Source organism: Alnus glutinosa, chromosome 2, assembly GCF_958979055.1.
Source record: "Alnus glutinosa chromosome 2, dhAlnGlut1.1, whole genome shotgun sequence".
Lineage (NCBI taxonomy): Eukaryota > Viridiplantae > Streptophyta > Magnoliopsida > Fagales > Betulaceae > Alnus > Alnus glutinosa.
Genome location: NC_084887.1, coordinates 19,193,934 through 19,210,768, shown reverse-complemented (window position 1 = coordinate 19,210,768; position 16,835 = coordinate 19,193,934). Strand labels below are relative to the sequence as shown.

The 16,835-nt window shown below is 32.4% G+C and overlaps 1 protein-coding gene across 3 annotated transcripts; it reads left to right on the top strand.

Annotated features, from left to right (window-relative positions):
* The first annotated feature begins 3,801 nt into the window (after window positions 1-3,801).
* On the top strand, window positions 3,802-10,968 carry LOC133861297 (transcription factor JUNGBRUNNEN 1-like). 3 transcript variants are annotated; one of them, XR_009898993.1, is made up of 5 exons: window positions 3,802-3,934; window positions 4,138-4,215; window positions 4,319-4,473; window positions 5,525-5,604; window positions 9,586-9,699. XR_009898993.1 is itself a non-coding variant. In XM_062297050.1 (3 exons), exons 1-3 carry the CDS (start codon window positions 8,126-8,128, stop codon window positions 10,794-10,796), a joined length of 843 nt encoding a protein of 280 aa, XP_062153034.1. In that variant the 5' UTR covers window positions 8,090-8,125; the 3' UTR covers window positions 10,797-10,968. The 3 variants fall into 3 exon arrangements, 1 of the variants encoding a protein (XP_062153034.1); XR_009898992.1 differs by lacking the exon at window positions 9,586-9,699 and having other exon boundaries at window positions 4,354-4,473; window positions 5,525-5,727; XM_062297050.1 differs by lacking the exons at window positions 3,802-3,934; window positions 4,138-4,215; window positions 4,319-4,473; window positions 5,525-5,604 and adding exons at window positions 8,090-8,327; window positions 10,431-10,968 and having other exon boundaries at window positions 9,586-9,860.
* Window positions 10,969-16,835: the final 5,867 nt, after the last annotated feature.

The following is a 16,835-nucleotide window of genomic DNA, read 5'->3' as shown; positions in this document are numbered from 1 at the left end:
TTCTTTTTTATTTTCTTTTTTATTTTCTTTTTTATTTTCTTTTTATTTTTTCTTTTGTTTTTTTTAAAAAAAAAAAAAAAAAATTGTTTTCCATAACTATTAGCGGCCACATAAGTGGCCGCTAATAATATTTTTACTTTTTTCTTTTTTCTTTTTTGGTTATTTTTATTTTTATTTTTATTGTTTTTCTTTAATTTTTTGTTAATTTGTTTGTAAAAAATATTTTTTTTTTTGAAAAATTGGTTTTTTTAAAAAAAAAAAAGTTAATTTTTGGTTTTTCTTTCAACTAAAAAAAATATTTCTTTTTTCTTTTTAAAAATTAATAGAAAACTAGTTTTTCATTTGTTTTTTTTTTTTTAAAAAAAAAATGTTTTCATAATTAATGCAATATGGTCAATCAGATGGTTTATCAATCATATTAATCGATCAAATCTTCATTGTGTGAAGTCTGATCAGTCGAACTCTATCACGATCAATCAAATAATCTATCGATCATATTGGTCTATCAAGATTATTTGATCACGATTGATCGGATGATTTATTGGTCATATTTATTGATTAGGATCGATCGGATGATCTATCGGTCCTATTGATCGATCACGATCGATTGGATGATCTATCGATCCTATTGGTCTATCAAAATCGGTCGAATGATCTATCGATTATATTGATAGATCACGATCGATCGGATGATCTATCGATCCTATTAGTCTATAAAGATAGACGCTAATACACAAAAATATTAATATTAGTGTCGAAATTTGGGTCGCCGCTAATAACTTCGCGGGGAGTTGCGGAAAATTTCGGGAAACTATTAGCGGCCAAAAACGTGGCCGCTAATAATTGATTATTAGCGGCCACTTTTTTATATGGCTGCTAATAATTGATTATTAGCAGCCACTTTTTTATATGGCCGCTAATAATCCATTATTAGCAGCCACTTATGTGGCCGCTAATAATATTTTTACTTTTTTTTTTTTTTTTTTTTTGTTTCTTTTTTATTTTTTCAAGTTTTTGTTTTTTTTTTGTTTTGTTTTTTTTTTAAATATATATTTTTCTTTAATTTGTTTGTAAAAATAATTTTTTTTTCGAAAATTTCGTTTTTTTATTTTTAAATTAAAAAAATGTTAATTTTTTGTTTTTCTTTCAAAAAAAAAAAATCTTTTTTCTTTCTTTTTTTTTTTAAAAAAAAAAAATTTAATAGAGAACTAGTTTTTTTGTTTTTTTTTTTTTTTAAAAAAAAAAAAATTGTTTTCATAATTAATGCACTATGGTCAATCAGATTGTTTATCAGTCATATTAATCGATCAAACCTTCATTGTGTGAAGTCTGATCAGTCGAACTTTATCACGATCGATCATATTGGTCTATCAAGATCGATCGAATGATCTATCGATCGATTAGATGATCTATCGGTTCTATTGATCTATCATGATCGATCAAATGATCTATCATGATGGATCAGATGATCGATCATGATTGACCGAATGATCGATCGATCCTATTGATCTATCACGGTCGATTGGATGATCTATTGATCCTATTGATCTTTTATGATTGATTGGATGATCTATCGATCCTATTGATATATCATGATCGATGGGATGATCTATCATGATCGATTGAATGATCTACCATGATCGATTGAATGATCTACCATGATTGATCGGATGATCTATCGATCCTATTGATCTATCATGATCGATCGGATGATTTATTGATCCTATTGATCTATCATGATTGATCAGATGTTCTATCATGATCGATCAGATGATCTATCGATCCTATTGATCAATCGGATGATCTATAATGACTGATCATATGATCTACCATAATTGATCTTATTGATCTATCCGGATTGATCATATGATTTGATCTACCATGATCGATCAGATCATTTATCATGATCGATCGAATGATCTATAATGACTGATCATGTGATCTACCATGATTGATCTTATTGATCTATCCGGATTGATCAGATGATTTGTTGTGATCGATCAGATGATCTACCATGATTAATCGAATGATTTATCGATCATATTGATCTATCATGATGGATCGGATGATCTATCGATCGTGAAAAATTAAAGAAAAATCACATAAACCTGTTCTCATAATTAATAAAATTAAAAAATAACAAAAAAACCAAAGAAAAATTAAAAAAAAAAAGAAAAAAAGAAAAGGTACTTATATTATATTTTTTAAATTGATAAGAATCTTAGTTGATTAAAATTTTATTTTACTTTTATTTTAATCTTTTCTTGGAATAAAAATATGAACTCAAAATTTTTTTTTTTTTAAAAAAAAAGATTTAATCATTTTAAAAAATTAGAATTAATTATTTTCTCTCCTAATCTACAGAGAGAGATTAGGAGAGAAAAGTCTTCTCTCTTTGTGAGAAAATTTAGAGAGAGAGATAAAGGGGAGGTGTTTGTGCTTTTTATAGGTGGGGTGTAAAAAAAATATAGTTTTTTAATTTTTTTTTTTTAGTTTTTAGTTTTTTTAATTTTTATATTCAATTGGAGTTTTTTTTTGTGCAAAAACGACTCAACTGGAGTCTTTTCTCCCAAAACGACTCTGTTTTGGGGGGTGTGCGGGACACGAAATTTTCGTGTCCCGCGCAACCCCCTCTGTTTTTTTGGCAAAATTTTTCAAAGTTTTTTCTCCCGCCTCTTTTCTCTCTTTCTTTTTCTTTCCCTTTTTTTTTTTTTTCAGATTGAGATATCGGGAGAGGGAGATTGAGAGATCGAGAGCGGGAGATCAGAGAGGTCGAGGGAGAGGTATGCTTTGTATTCATTTTGACATTAGTAACTCATCTAACAATTTCCTGAACAAAAAATATCCATTATGACTATATTTTATATAATCTCTATTTGTGGATCTTTTTTCTTGACCGGTTACTTCTTCTATTGCATTTGCATTTTTCAAGTGTTGTCTTGCTGGTAATAAGTGTAGTTCATAGTATAACATCAATTATCTTAATATCAGGAGTAATGCTACACATCATCCCCTTGTTCTCCTTTTATCCCCCAAAATTGATGTGGCACTTAAAATCACCATTAAATTTTTGATATATCACTCTTGAATTTTGATCTAATGGTGATTTTAAGAGCCACATCAATTTTGAGAGGACAAAAGGAGAACAAGGGGATGATGTGTAGCATTACTCTAATATCATACACTTATTACCATTATTGTGATTTAATGTAGGAGGATTACTGATTACCAATTTGAATTTATTACTGGTTTGGATAAATGGAAGCCTATTAGCAAACACATTTTAAATAGAATTCACACCCATGTTGGAACTGACACTGCTCCTAGATTCCTCTAAAGAGGTTGTCTGACATGCTCTAGACATGTCCATAGTTTTGGAACATATTTCTCAGTTTTGGATAGTTAGCATTCATTGGGTCTTAAATGCAGACATTCGATTCAGATTTTTCCTTCACCTGTAACTTCAGCAAGGCAGAATGACCTGGCCACCAGGCATAGGCAGCAAAATAAGGTTTTCCTACTGATAGTGTAATTGATACAGTTCCATGTACAAGCATTTCATATCTCTGTACGTATCAAAGTAGCAAGGCAATAGTTCAAATTAGCACCTAAAATTGTCTTTCTAGGAGAATGCATTGTGGATATAGGTAAAATGCATGATATGTGCACGTGATGCTGACACTCGAATCTGTTGGTTAGCAATGCGAAAAGGAATTGTTTCACATGGTATTCTCTTCTATGAATGTTCAGATCTGTTGTGTTGTTTTTATTAATAAAACCTCATATTTCCTCTGTATCAGGTTTATGTGGAAGCCTACACCTGTCCGTGTGCCAGATGCCACCCATTTGATCCTTTTTTCGTTGCCCAATCAAATGGAAATTATATTGCAAACTTCTCTTCAAACCCCCCTTTCAAGCTAGACAAGTATAAAAGGTATGAGAACCATGGTGTCTCTGGGTTTCCGATCAAATGTAATTTTAGCTTGAATTTCTTATTGTTTGTTCTTTTCACTGGACACTTTTCTTTCTTTCCTTACCAATTTGAATTTATTACTGACTCTTGATAACATGCTAGTTCAGAAACTTCATTAAAATAATAATAATTTGCAAATCCTTTTCTTTGCTACCAATGTGCAGTGAATTTACCTTTTCTGGTACCTTACCATTTAGCAAAACGGGGGTCTGACTGTCTTCTCGTTCTTCATATTGTTTAAAGTAATGTAATTTCTATGTACTTTTACTCTGAATCAGTCGTTCTTCATTTCCTTTTCAATTTTGTATGTTGTCATAATTATGCATTTTTTTTTCTTTTGCTTAGACTTCGACTATGTACTTGGTTGTGCGTGGTTACAGATTGGGGGATTAGGCTTTCATCTCTTGCTTAGCTGTGATGATTTGGATCCTGCCATGAAATTCTATTGGAAGTCTTCACAGTCAGTAGAAAAGATAACATCGCTTAAGCTTGAGATGCAGGTATCTTGCTATTATATATTGTTCGATTATCCAGCAATGCTTCAAATGTCTTTGTTGTGGTGTTTTGTCCCTTAGGCTTTTGTTCATGTATTGCTTTACTGTATATTTTATTAACCACTAATGCAATGGTAAAGACAGCATCATTGAACTCATCTGTTGACATCTAAAGCACATCAAGCCACCTCTCATCAAATTTATTTCTTCTAACCCATTACTGCTCGCTGAGTTCACATATTTGTTTCTTTTATGAATGCCTCAATTAATTGTGAACTATTTGAACTTGAACCACAAGTTGACTGCAGAGTAAATTATGAAGTCAGTTTGACAATCTTGAGTTTTATTCTAAGCTTGCATTAACATTTTAACTTTAACATAAGCACATGGAATTTCTATTTGTAAAATCATATACATAAAGCTTTTACATTATGTGACTGAATGTGCATGATCATGTGTAGGCGCACATGGGTAGTTAAGCTTTTGCATGATTCTTGACTTGTATCATATCAATGTAACTCCACTTGAATTTTATCTTATGAAGTTCTTGCTTTTGGGTGTGATTTCAGATGCATAGGTTCTGTGATTGCTCACCATCTCTCTTTCTATGGATGAACATATCCACTGCTTTGGATCTTGACATTTACAAACTGCTCTGGGATATGATAAATTATTATAAATTATGACATTTAAAAACAAACCTTATATCCTTCTCGAATAGAAGAACAAGTTCTTCCGAATGTTTTTAATTTATATAGGGTCCCCAGGGCATTACATTTGGGTAATGAACATTCGTGTCAACCTTGCATAGGTTGCTGTCCTGTTAGACACGCTTTGGACATTCTTAATTACAATTTTCTACCACTACTTTCGCTGACAGTTCTTCTGCTGTTTAGTGATATTTTCCCTTATAACTTGCTTGGATTACAGAATTTTACAATCTGCAATTTGTAGTTTATTTTTTGATAGATTCTGTTGGACAGTTGCTATTGCTTACTATCTGATTCTTGGTTATTCGGGATGGGTGATTACATCAAAACTGCCTTTAACTGTGCAGGGTCAGCGATGCTAAAGCAACTTCATGCTCATAAGACAGAGAATCGACTGGAAAGGGGTCTGGTTGAAGGAGAGGAAAATGTGAGACTTATTCTTCTATCTCACTTTTGGTTTGTTGCATTCACAATTATATTATTACTTGTGATATGAATATATGATGACTGTGTAGGTTGTCAACTCAATGACAATTTTCTTATTTTGGTATATTTTGTTTGATGTTTTTGTCTTATATCTCTAAACTGCTCTTGTTTATTACCTCTTTTTGGGAATTGCTTTTCCTTTACTCCATCCTATGCCATTGAGCTGTTTTTCAGCTTTAGCCAACAATGACTGTTTTTAATCCTTTGCTTAGTCCTCTGTTTTCTGGTTCTAGCACTAATGAAAAAAAAAAGGTTTCATTTCTTTGTTTGTTCCACTAAGATTCGTCTTGATTGTGCTAGTTAACCTCGTAGTCATTACTATTAGTTGAGTACTTAGATTAGCAGCGTATATTGTACCTTTTGATAATTTGGTTTATACATATTTTTTGACATGAAGATTAGAGTTTTTTGACTCAGATTCATATTCCTGGAACGGATGATTTTAGTGCAAGAAAGTGATCTATATATTTTCGTAAGTAGCTTCCATATTTTTCTATTTATCTAACAAAGAAGCCATGTGCTTGGTATCCTCAATATAGTGACAGTTTTATACCAATTTTCAATTTTTTAACCTACTTGACTTCTAGGTTATTAGTCTTAATGATAAATGAATTATTGAAAACTAATTTTTTGGTATTATATATATATATATTTTTTTAAAAAAAATAAAACATTATTAGATGCGACTTTATAGTGGTTCATTTTTTAATAGTATTAGTTGCATATAGAGATTTAATTAATGCATTGAGGATGGATGGATTTGAATTTTTTTTAATTTTTTTTTTCTATTTTTTAATAGTATTAGCGGCCACATTTGTGGCCGCTAATAGTTAAAATACTCAGGTATTATTAGCGGCCACATATGTGGCCGCTAATAGTCTAGTATTAACGGCCACATATGTGTGGCCGCTAATAATACTAAAAGTATTTTAACTATTAGCGGCCACAAATGTGGCCCTTAATACTAGACTATTAGCGGTCACATATGTGTGGCCGCTAATAATAGACTATTAGCGGCCACATATATGTGGCCGCTAATAGTTAAAATAGTCTAGTATTATTAGCGGCCACACATATGTGGCCGCTAATAGTCTAGTATTAGCGGTCACCTTGGAGTCAGTTAAGAAAAAATAGCGGCGGGTATAATTATTTTTAGCGGCCACAAAGTTAGCCGCTATAAAACAATTATTAGCGGCCAGTCAAAAATGTGGCCGCTAATAGTCTTTAGCGTCGGACTATTAGCGGCCACTCAATTTGGCCGCTATTGATTAATAGCGGCCAAAATAACATCATTAGCGGCCAAATTTGCTGGCCGCTAATGACGAAATTTTTTGTAGTGAATTAATCGGTAGTGTCAAGTAAGAACAGAATAAATATATAGACACACTTTTCATTGGTAAGTGATCAGGTTGCATGTGTCAACTTGTTTTTCCAAGTTGACAACTAGTCACCAAAGGAGGGCAAAAAGTTTGATTTGATGCAATATTAGTTTTGATAAAATGGAAAAATTGGTCAATAGTCTCTCGTCGTTGCTTTTAATGGGTCTGTTTGGTAACCAATCCATCCCATTTCAATTTCCATTTCACTTCTCCCAAAAAAATCAAATCAAAAACATTCCAACTTTTTTACACTTTTTACATCACATCAATAATTTTTTATTACTATTCAAATAAAAAAACTCACTACAAAACAAAACTTTTTCACTTTTATATAAAACATTCTCAAATTCTATATCACATCAATCATTTATTACTACTATTCAAATAAAACATCCCATTTTCCACAACTTACCAAACAGTATATGTGTCTATGTCTTTGAAAGCTTCTTGATTGACTTTTTCTCTGTGCGAGTGTAAGTTGGCCTATCTAAGTCAAATTATGTTGCCCACTAAAGTGGACTTTTATGGTTCTTTTTATGACAAAAAACTTGTAAATTTCAAATTTTCAAAAGGGCCTGGTCACATGCTTTTTTTCCTTCCTTTTGTTTAAACTTTATTTTAAGATCCATATCTAAGTGAATGATCAATATGTATTTACTTTACCACCCAAAAAAAAAAAAAAAAAAGAGATTTCTGAACGGTTTTAAACCGTTCATAAATCGAAAATTTAAAAAATAAAAAATAAAAAAATAAAAAAAAATCTAAAATAAGTCCAGACGATTGTTTCTAGACGGTTTTAAATCGTCCAAGAGAATTAGTTGGTATTTTGAGTTACGGACTGTTTAGGTCATGAATATATCAGGAAATGGAAGACTTCTTCTAAGACTCTTTTGGCTTTATTGACTCATAATCGAAATCCTTGACTTGACAAAAACAACGTACCACCATCCAGATGAAGTTAATGTACGCATTATATATATATATATATATATATATATATATATATATATAAGAAGTTTCTACTTTGACACACTTGATTTAAGCATAGCTGAAAGTACTGGGGAGAGAGAGAGAGAGAGAGAAATGATGGAGTTGGCGAAGGTGAGTTCTTCAGAGAAGAGTGACGACAAAGATAATGAAGCTATGCTTCCAGGGTATCGATTTCATCCAACAGATGAAGAGCTTATTGGGTTTTATTTGCGGCGAAAGGTGGAGAAGAAACCAATCAGAATTGAACTCATCAAACAAGTTGATATCTACAAATACGATCCATGGGATCTTCCAAGTAAGATCTGCTTTCACTTTTGTTGTATTCAAACCCCAGGACAGGTAATGAAGTTACTGCTGACAAAGTGACAATAATTGTCGTCTCTGACTCATGAAAGTATGATGCATCATGAAAGAATTAGAGCAGCCATTACTTTCATTTATTCTTTCAAAAGATATACTTGTGTTTAGAATTCAGGTGCAGTGTTGTACTGCATGGTCTTCGGCAACAGTACTTGTTGAGAATATACATGCTCTTCACTAAAAGTTGATTTGATCACAGATTTTTAGTTTTCAAGCGTCCTATATATCCTATCAAGTACTTATACATGCAATCACTATGATTTGGATAAGTTCCACCTGCTTCTTTTCTAGAATCAGCATCTGAACTAATTAGCTTCCAAACAAGCTCAAAATTAAAGGAATAAAGAAAAAAAGTAGCTTCCAACCACAATAAAGGTTAACGAAAAGCAAGCTTCTGGGACCACAACCCTGTGACACTGTCGTTATGTTCTTCGTACTCATTTTAGTATATTAACATGGAGGTGTGTTTGGTGTCTTTTTCTTGTATATTATTTTTGCAAATCTGTAATTAAATTTATAAAACTCACATTTATAAATTCAATAGTAGATCGATTTGCATATCTCTTGTTTGGTGATAGACAATAGATTTGTAAGACAATAAAACAAAATATTTCTCATCAAGTGGAATCGTGGATCGATCTATCTTTTTTCTGGAAGTACTGTGCGCCATAAAATTAAATTCCATGTTTTCTTTGCTGCTTGTTGTTCTTGGCAACCGGCCAAAACAAAAACAAATAACAGACTATGAGTATTGCATTGTCTAATCCAAAAATGAATTTAAGAAAGATAATAGGCATAATCTTAATTAGAAGTGTTAGGTCAGCTCGTTTGTCTTGTTTCCTAGAATATTGTACGTATATCTTTGTTAGAATATTTATTAAATTATTAAATTCATCATTTCTTATAAACTGAAGCTTTTGAGATATATAATTAGTGATTTTATATGATATTAAAGTAAATGTCCTGACTTCAAATCTTGTCTCCCTAATTAGCCTCTCATTTCAATTAAATATTACAAGTGTCGGATCTTACTTATTAGGAGAGAGTTTGAACACATACATGAAAGAGTATTAGAATATTAATTAAATGATTAAATCGATTCTTCTATATTAGTTTAAACTTTTGGGATAAGTGATAATTTAACCAATATTATTGACTTGCCTCTCATTTATCTCTATCTGTTAACAATGAAGAAGTCAGCACCGTGGGGGACAAGGAGTGGTATTTCTTCTGCATAAGAGGGAGGAAGTATAGGAACAGCGTAAGACCTAACAGAGTCACAGGGTCTGGATTTTGGAAAGCCACAGGCATTGACAAGCCAATATATTCAGTCCAAGAACCTCATCAAAGCATCGGCCTCAAGAAGTCCTTAGTCTACTACTGTGGAAGTGCAGGTAAAGGAACAAAAACTGATTGGATGATGCATGAGTTTCGCCTTCCACCGGATGCAAACATTGCTCAAGAAGCTGTAAGATTTCTCTCATCAATCTTAATTAATATTTTATTAATGATACAAGCATTTGGATAAGCTTTAAACTTTTTGAATAATTAATAGGTACTTCAATTGGAGTATTAGTTTCTATTTGTAGAACACTTTTAGTGCTTTAATTTTAATTCTGAAAACAAATCTAGAATATATACCATATTTTATGAAATTTAAGACAGTGATTTCCAAATCTTCATCATTTAAAGATCTTAAATTTTTTTAAATGAAATAAAAAACCAAATACATCTTCATATGTCACAAATTGTTAAAACATACTTCGAATTGAAAAATAGCTTGATCTACGTACTATGTAGATTTATTTGGAATGAAATATAAATAGTAAGAATGTTATAACATGTTTTGGTTTGAAATGTCTTAGGGCCTCAAATGTTGTGTGCTTAGTCAAATTTTTAATCTTACATCAAAGTGCTATTTGGTTGCCAAGAACATAAAATTCAAATATTTACAATTATTTTAATTGTTATAATCCAGTTTCTAAGCAACCAGAAAAACTAATATAAATATTTCTCTTAACGTGCGGTTAATTTGCAGGAAGTTTGGACACTATGTCGAATATTCAAACGAGTCCCATCCTATAGAAAGTATGCACCCAATTGGAAAGAAACCGCCAGCAAACTGAATCCAAGTGATTCAAGTTCTAAAACATGCAGTTTGGAATCAGAGAATTACATAAGCTTTGAAGACTCAGTCATCCAACAAAATGAAAGCAAACCGTTCATCCAACAAGTTGACCAAAGAAACTTATTGAACTCTGCAGCTCAAGCTCCATTTCCATCGTCTTACTCAAGTTTATGGAGCCCGAGTGCAGATGATTTGTTTACAAATGGAAACTGGGATGAGCTAAGATCAGTGGTTCAGGTAGCTGTTGATCCATCCCAAGTTTATGAGCGTAGATAAATAAATGTGGAGGGGATGCATTAACGTTACTTGTTTTTATTTTATTTCCTTTTTTGTTTTTTTGGTTGGTTAGTACTGTTAGTTACTAAATATTATGTTTGGTGATAGGTTACACTTTGTGATGGCATGCAATACTTTCCCAACATTGGTATCTGTTTAGCGTTTCTTATCATACTAGCTTTTTCTTGTTGTTAAAGATAAAAGGATTTAAACTCGATCATGATGTGTTCTAATATATATAATTATATTTTATATTACATGTTGGCGTAACTGCAAATTAAATGTGATGGACGTATTATGGAAATGAAATAGGAAATTAGGGGGATAAAAAAAAAATAAAAAAAGAATAGTAATTAAGGGAGTTTTAGAGTAGTAAGGTACGTAACTCAATATTGAATCCTAGGCCTCTAATCAAACAACAAACGCTTGAGAAAATTGTACTTCTCATCTTCTTTTTATTAATTAAATTAACTTAATTAGGAAGCTCTTTTATAAGCTTATAAAAAGAATTAGAATGAAAATACAACTCGAAAGGATAACTTGCTTATCCTTCAAACTCCTCTACTAGTATATAACTCGATCTTATCATAATCATATATATATATATATAAGCCAAGTTCTAACTTAGAGTTAGCCTAAAATTGTGACACGTGGCGTGAACCCATCATTTTTAAACAGTAAACTGGTCTTTTAAGTAAAAAACCGATGAATTTTAAAGGTTATACCAGTTTTGTTATTATTTTAATAAATTTATTGTGCTTTAATGAAAAGATCATGGGTGTAGCATTAAGTGGTGAGAATTTTTTTAAAAATCTAATATAAAAACTTTTCCTTATCATATCATATCATATATTCATATATATATATATATATATATATATATATATATATATATATATATAAGCCGAGTTCTAACTTAGAGTTGGCCTAGAATTGTGACACGTGGCATGAACCCATCATTTTTAAACACTGAACCGGTCTTTTAAGTAAAAAAATCGGTGAATTTTAAAAATTGAACTGGTTTTATCATTATTTTAATAAATTTATTGTATTTTAATAAAAATATCATGGGTGTAGCATTAAGTGCCGAGAATTTTAAAAAAAAATCTAAAATTTAAAACTTTTCCTTATCATATATATATATATATATATATATATATATATATATATATATATATATATATATATATATATATATATATATATATATATATATATATATATAACTTAGAGTTAGTCTATAATTGTGACACATGGCATGAACCCATCATTTTTAAACACTGAACCGGTCTTTTAAGTAAAAAATCGGTGAACTTTAAATGTTGAACCGGTTTTATCATTATTTTAATAAATTTATTGTGCTTTAATGAAAAGATCATGGGTGTAGCATGAAGCGGTGAGAATTTTTTCAAAAAATCTAAAATTAAAAACTTTTCATTATCATATCATATCATATCATATATGAAAATCGAAATTGACTTCTAAAAATAAAGTGTGTGCAACAAGTGTCAACAAAAATTAAGCACAGCGGAAAGTAAAAGACACACAGATTTTTGTTGACGAAGTGGAAACTCAATTAAGAGAAAAACCACTCCGGGGCAGCCAAACCCAGGAATTCCACTATTCAGAAGACGAAGCTAGATACAAGATAGTAACACTCACATAAACCCGATGCAGTGGTCGTACCTTGCTATCTGACATGTAACCCAACACGAATGAAGCGGTGAGAATTTTTTCAAAAAATCTAAAATTAAAAACTTTTCATTATCATATCATATCATATCATATATGAAAATCGAAATTGACTTCTAAAAATAAAGTGTGTGCAACAAGTGTCAACAAAAATTAAGCACAGCGGAAAGTAAAAGACACACAGATTTTTGTTGACGAAGTGGAAACTCAATTAAGAGAAAAACCACTCCGAAGCAGCCAAACCCAGGAATTCCACTATTCAGAAGACGAAGCTAGATACAAGATAGTAACACTCACATAAACCCGATGCAGTAGTCGTACCTTACTCTCTGACATGTAACCCAACACGAACGCTTCCCAACCAGGTCTCCTACCTGAAGGGGTCTTCAATGGAATTCCTTACCTTAGAGCCAACCTCTAAGATAGACTTCAGTTGTAGTGCAGCACACTTGAAACGGCTTCAGAGGGATTTTGAACTTCTCTGAGCTCTTGTGGAATTCAGTACCGAATTCTTACAGTTCTCAATACCCAGGGGCCTCTATTTATAGGCTGAGGACTCAAATGAGAGTCAGGCAAAATATACCTGGGCGCCGTCCAGACGGTGGACATGGGCCGTCCGGACGGACAACTGTGCGACAAGATTTTTCAAAAATTTCGCGAGGAAATCTTTCCTTAAGAGCCTCGTCCGGACGGGATGGCACATCGTCCGGAAAGTCGCACATCCGCTGCAAGTAATTTCCTTATAAGGCTTTGCGCGTCCGTACCATGGGGAATGAGCGTCTGGACGGCTATTCTTCAACACGCAATTTCCATATCTACAATGCGCGCGTCCGGACCATGATAGGCAGTCGTCCGGACGGTTGAAGTCGAATCGGCAATTTCCTTCTTTGATGAACGCGCGTCCGGACCACAGCTGTCAGACGTCCGGACGGTGATATTTGAATTGCAATTCTTGCCTTAAAGAGACGCACGTCCGAACGGGATACCACATCGTCCGGATGGTTGATCGATCTTCCCTTTCTTGGAACTTGGAAAGAAATCTGAAACTGATCGAGTACTGAGAGGCGTCCAGACGTGCTACTGAAATGTCCGGACGATGATATTTGAATTGCAATTCTTGCCTTAAGGAGACGCACGTCCGGATGGGATACCACATCGTCCGGATGGTTGATCGATCTTCCCTTTCTTGGAACTTGGAAAGAAATCTGAAACTGATCGAGTACTGAGAGGCGTCCGGACGTGTTGCTGAAACGTCCGGATGGATGCAAGCTGGATAGAACCTTCTCGACACAGTGGAGGGTTCGAACAGAGAGACACGTCGTCCGGACGGATGATACTTGGTCTATCTAGAGTCCGGACGGTATGGCACGTCGTCCGGACGGATGGAACAGTGACAGATGGTCATCCGGACGGGATGGCTCGATCGTCCAGACAGCTGACAGGGAACTGAGAATCTTCTGACTCTGAAGCATTTCTGAATAGTAGAATCCCTGTGGAGTATCGTTACACACAAGTAATTTTGTCCAAACACAGAATGAGGCCAAAATACTAACAATATATATATATAAAAGCCGAGTTCTAACTTAGATTTGACCTAAAATTGTGACACTTAGTGTAAACCCATAATTTTTAAACGTTGAACAACTCTTTTAAGTAAAAAAAAAGCCGATGAATTTTAAAGGTTGAACCGGTTTTGTCATTATTTTAATAAATTTATTGTGCTTTAATGAAAAGATCATGGGTGTAACATTCAGTGGTGAGAATTGTTTTTTAAAATCTAAAATTAAAAATTTTTCCTTATCATATCATATTCATGCAATGTTCTATGCACAATGAAAATGTTTTTTAAATTTTAAAATTAAATTATAATTAATAATTCCCCGCATTGCGCAGGTTATAAGCTAGTAAAAAATAATTACAATCCTAATAAGGCTCCATATATAACAATGAGATAATAATCTTACGTCCATGCAACTTCTTCCTTCTTATCTTTGTATTGCTCATGTTGTTATCTAATTCCCACACGTACAGCTTATTTTATTTTTTATTTTGACCAGCCTCATTCTACTATAAATAAGCTTGGTTTGTGTGCAGTTCATCATCACAGAAAATATACAGTTCTCTTTTCTATATTTTTCTATTTTACTTTAGTCATTTTTTCAGAGATATTAATCTTATACCCATGCAGCTTAGGCTTCTTACGTCCATGTGGGCCTGTAACATTTAATGATCATGCCAAAACACCTGTGGGCTGAACAATAACTTCATTAACCTTAGACAAATGTGTAAGTCCAAGAAAATAGGTCAAATGTGCCAGTTTACACAGAAATATAATCTTCAAGAATTTGTATTGAAGAGTTTGTTGGGAATCTAATGCGCACCAAACTGTTAATTTAATACCCCTAATAAAATATAATTTGCTTTATTCTCATCTTTATTGAAAGTGTATCTTCATTATAAGAATGAGTAATTTTATACACCACACTTTTATCCATTTTGCTGATATAGCACTGTTAATCAATCTTTGAATAAAATTAGAGATAAAAGTGCGGCATATATCATTTCTATACAAGGATGCCACTCACTTTTTTTTCTTTTCTAGGGAGTTATCAGGTTAATATTTTGCTTTGATGCATGTTTCAGCTCTTATGGCGAATACAGGTTATTTCAATTCTTTAAGATTGACGATATATTATGCTACTCTTATTATATTTGGGAGAACCACAGCCTAGATAAATGCCTCATGACAGCTTATGGAAAAGCCTAAACGCAAAATTATTTTTGAACAATTATGTTCTTATAATCATGAGAAATTTGAGAAATATGCTGATATGGCTTTATCATCTTGTTTCTAGAGTAAGGGTTTTCCTTGTCATTCATGAATTACATTCTCGATCTACATAAGGGATTTCAACTTGGTTTAGAGCTTTTATCTCCTCCTTGTTTCTGCTTCTTCCTCTCCCCCTACAACCAAAAAAAATATATATTCTCTCCTCTCTCAATACTGGCTTTCTCTACCCGTATTTTTTTTTTTTTTTTTTATTTATGAATAAACTTTTTCATTCACTAGTGGAATCAATATCCGTATTCTCTGAAAGAAACTATACATCGGGTCCAACCCCAAATCAACCACACATTATCAATATTTATCACAAGATAAATTATTGAAACATAGCACATGAATAGCACAAACACAAAATCAATCGTCCATCCACTACACAAGATTTTGTTGATAAAGTGAAAAACCTTTTGAACACATTAGAGGTAAAATCACTATCACGAAGAAGATTCAAAATACAGATATAGAAACTTACAACCCTTCATAACGCTAAGACTCCGTATGAACAACAAGCTCCCCACTTGTGTCCGCTCTAACAACCCACTAGCTAATTTTCTTTGAGTGCCTTTTCTTACCGACCCACCAATAGACTTCTTTGCAATTGAAAAATGTGTATTATGTGGTTTGAAAGAACAAACTCCAAGAGAATGAAAGCTACAGGCTTTTTACAAATCCTCTCTTTGTTCAACAACGGTGAAACAAGGATGGCTTCGCAAAGTTCAAGAGGGAGAAGCAAGAATACCTTTCTAAAGGTTCTTTCTCTAACTTTCGTGTTGGGCTCCTTAAAAGACCTAAAGAGAACATCCTATTTTATTTATGGGATGAGAAAATGTAAAGCTCAAAAACTGTCGAGGAAAAATCAATCAAAGTATAATTTAATGTATAATAGTGATAACGAGCATGATTGGCAAACATTTGTGATTGTGGAATTTTTGTTTGAATAGTAATAAAAAGTAATTGATATTATATGAAGTATAAAAATGTTTGGAATTATTTTATAGAAAAGTGAAAAAGTTTTATTTTGTAATGAGTTTTTTATTTGAATATTAATAAAAAATTATTGATGTAGTATAAAAGTGGGAAAAAAAATATATATGTTTTGGATTTGACTTTTTTGAAAAAAGTGAAAAATAAATAAATAAATAAAGAGAGAGTTGGAAATATTTGCCCAAAACCCTTGTTATGGTGTGTTTGGATATGGAATTTGCCAACGTCAAAACCTCACCATAACGTCCAAATAACGCGAGAAACTATCCTAGAACCCGTCATGACATCCAAATGACGTCCAAGTAACGTCATGACGCCAAAATGGCCTTCAGGTGCTGAGTCTCTCTAGAACACTTCCATCGGTACGTCCAAGTGACGTTTGGATATGGAATTTTGGAAACAAAATATAATTCTAATTTTTTTAAAAAAAAATAAATAAATTATATTTTATTCAACTTTTTCAAAAACAAATCATATTTTATTTAACTTTTTCTAAACAAGTCATATTTTATTCAATTTTT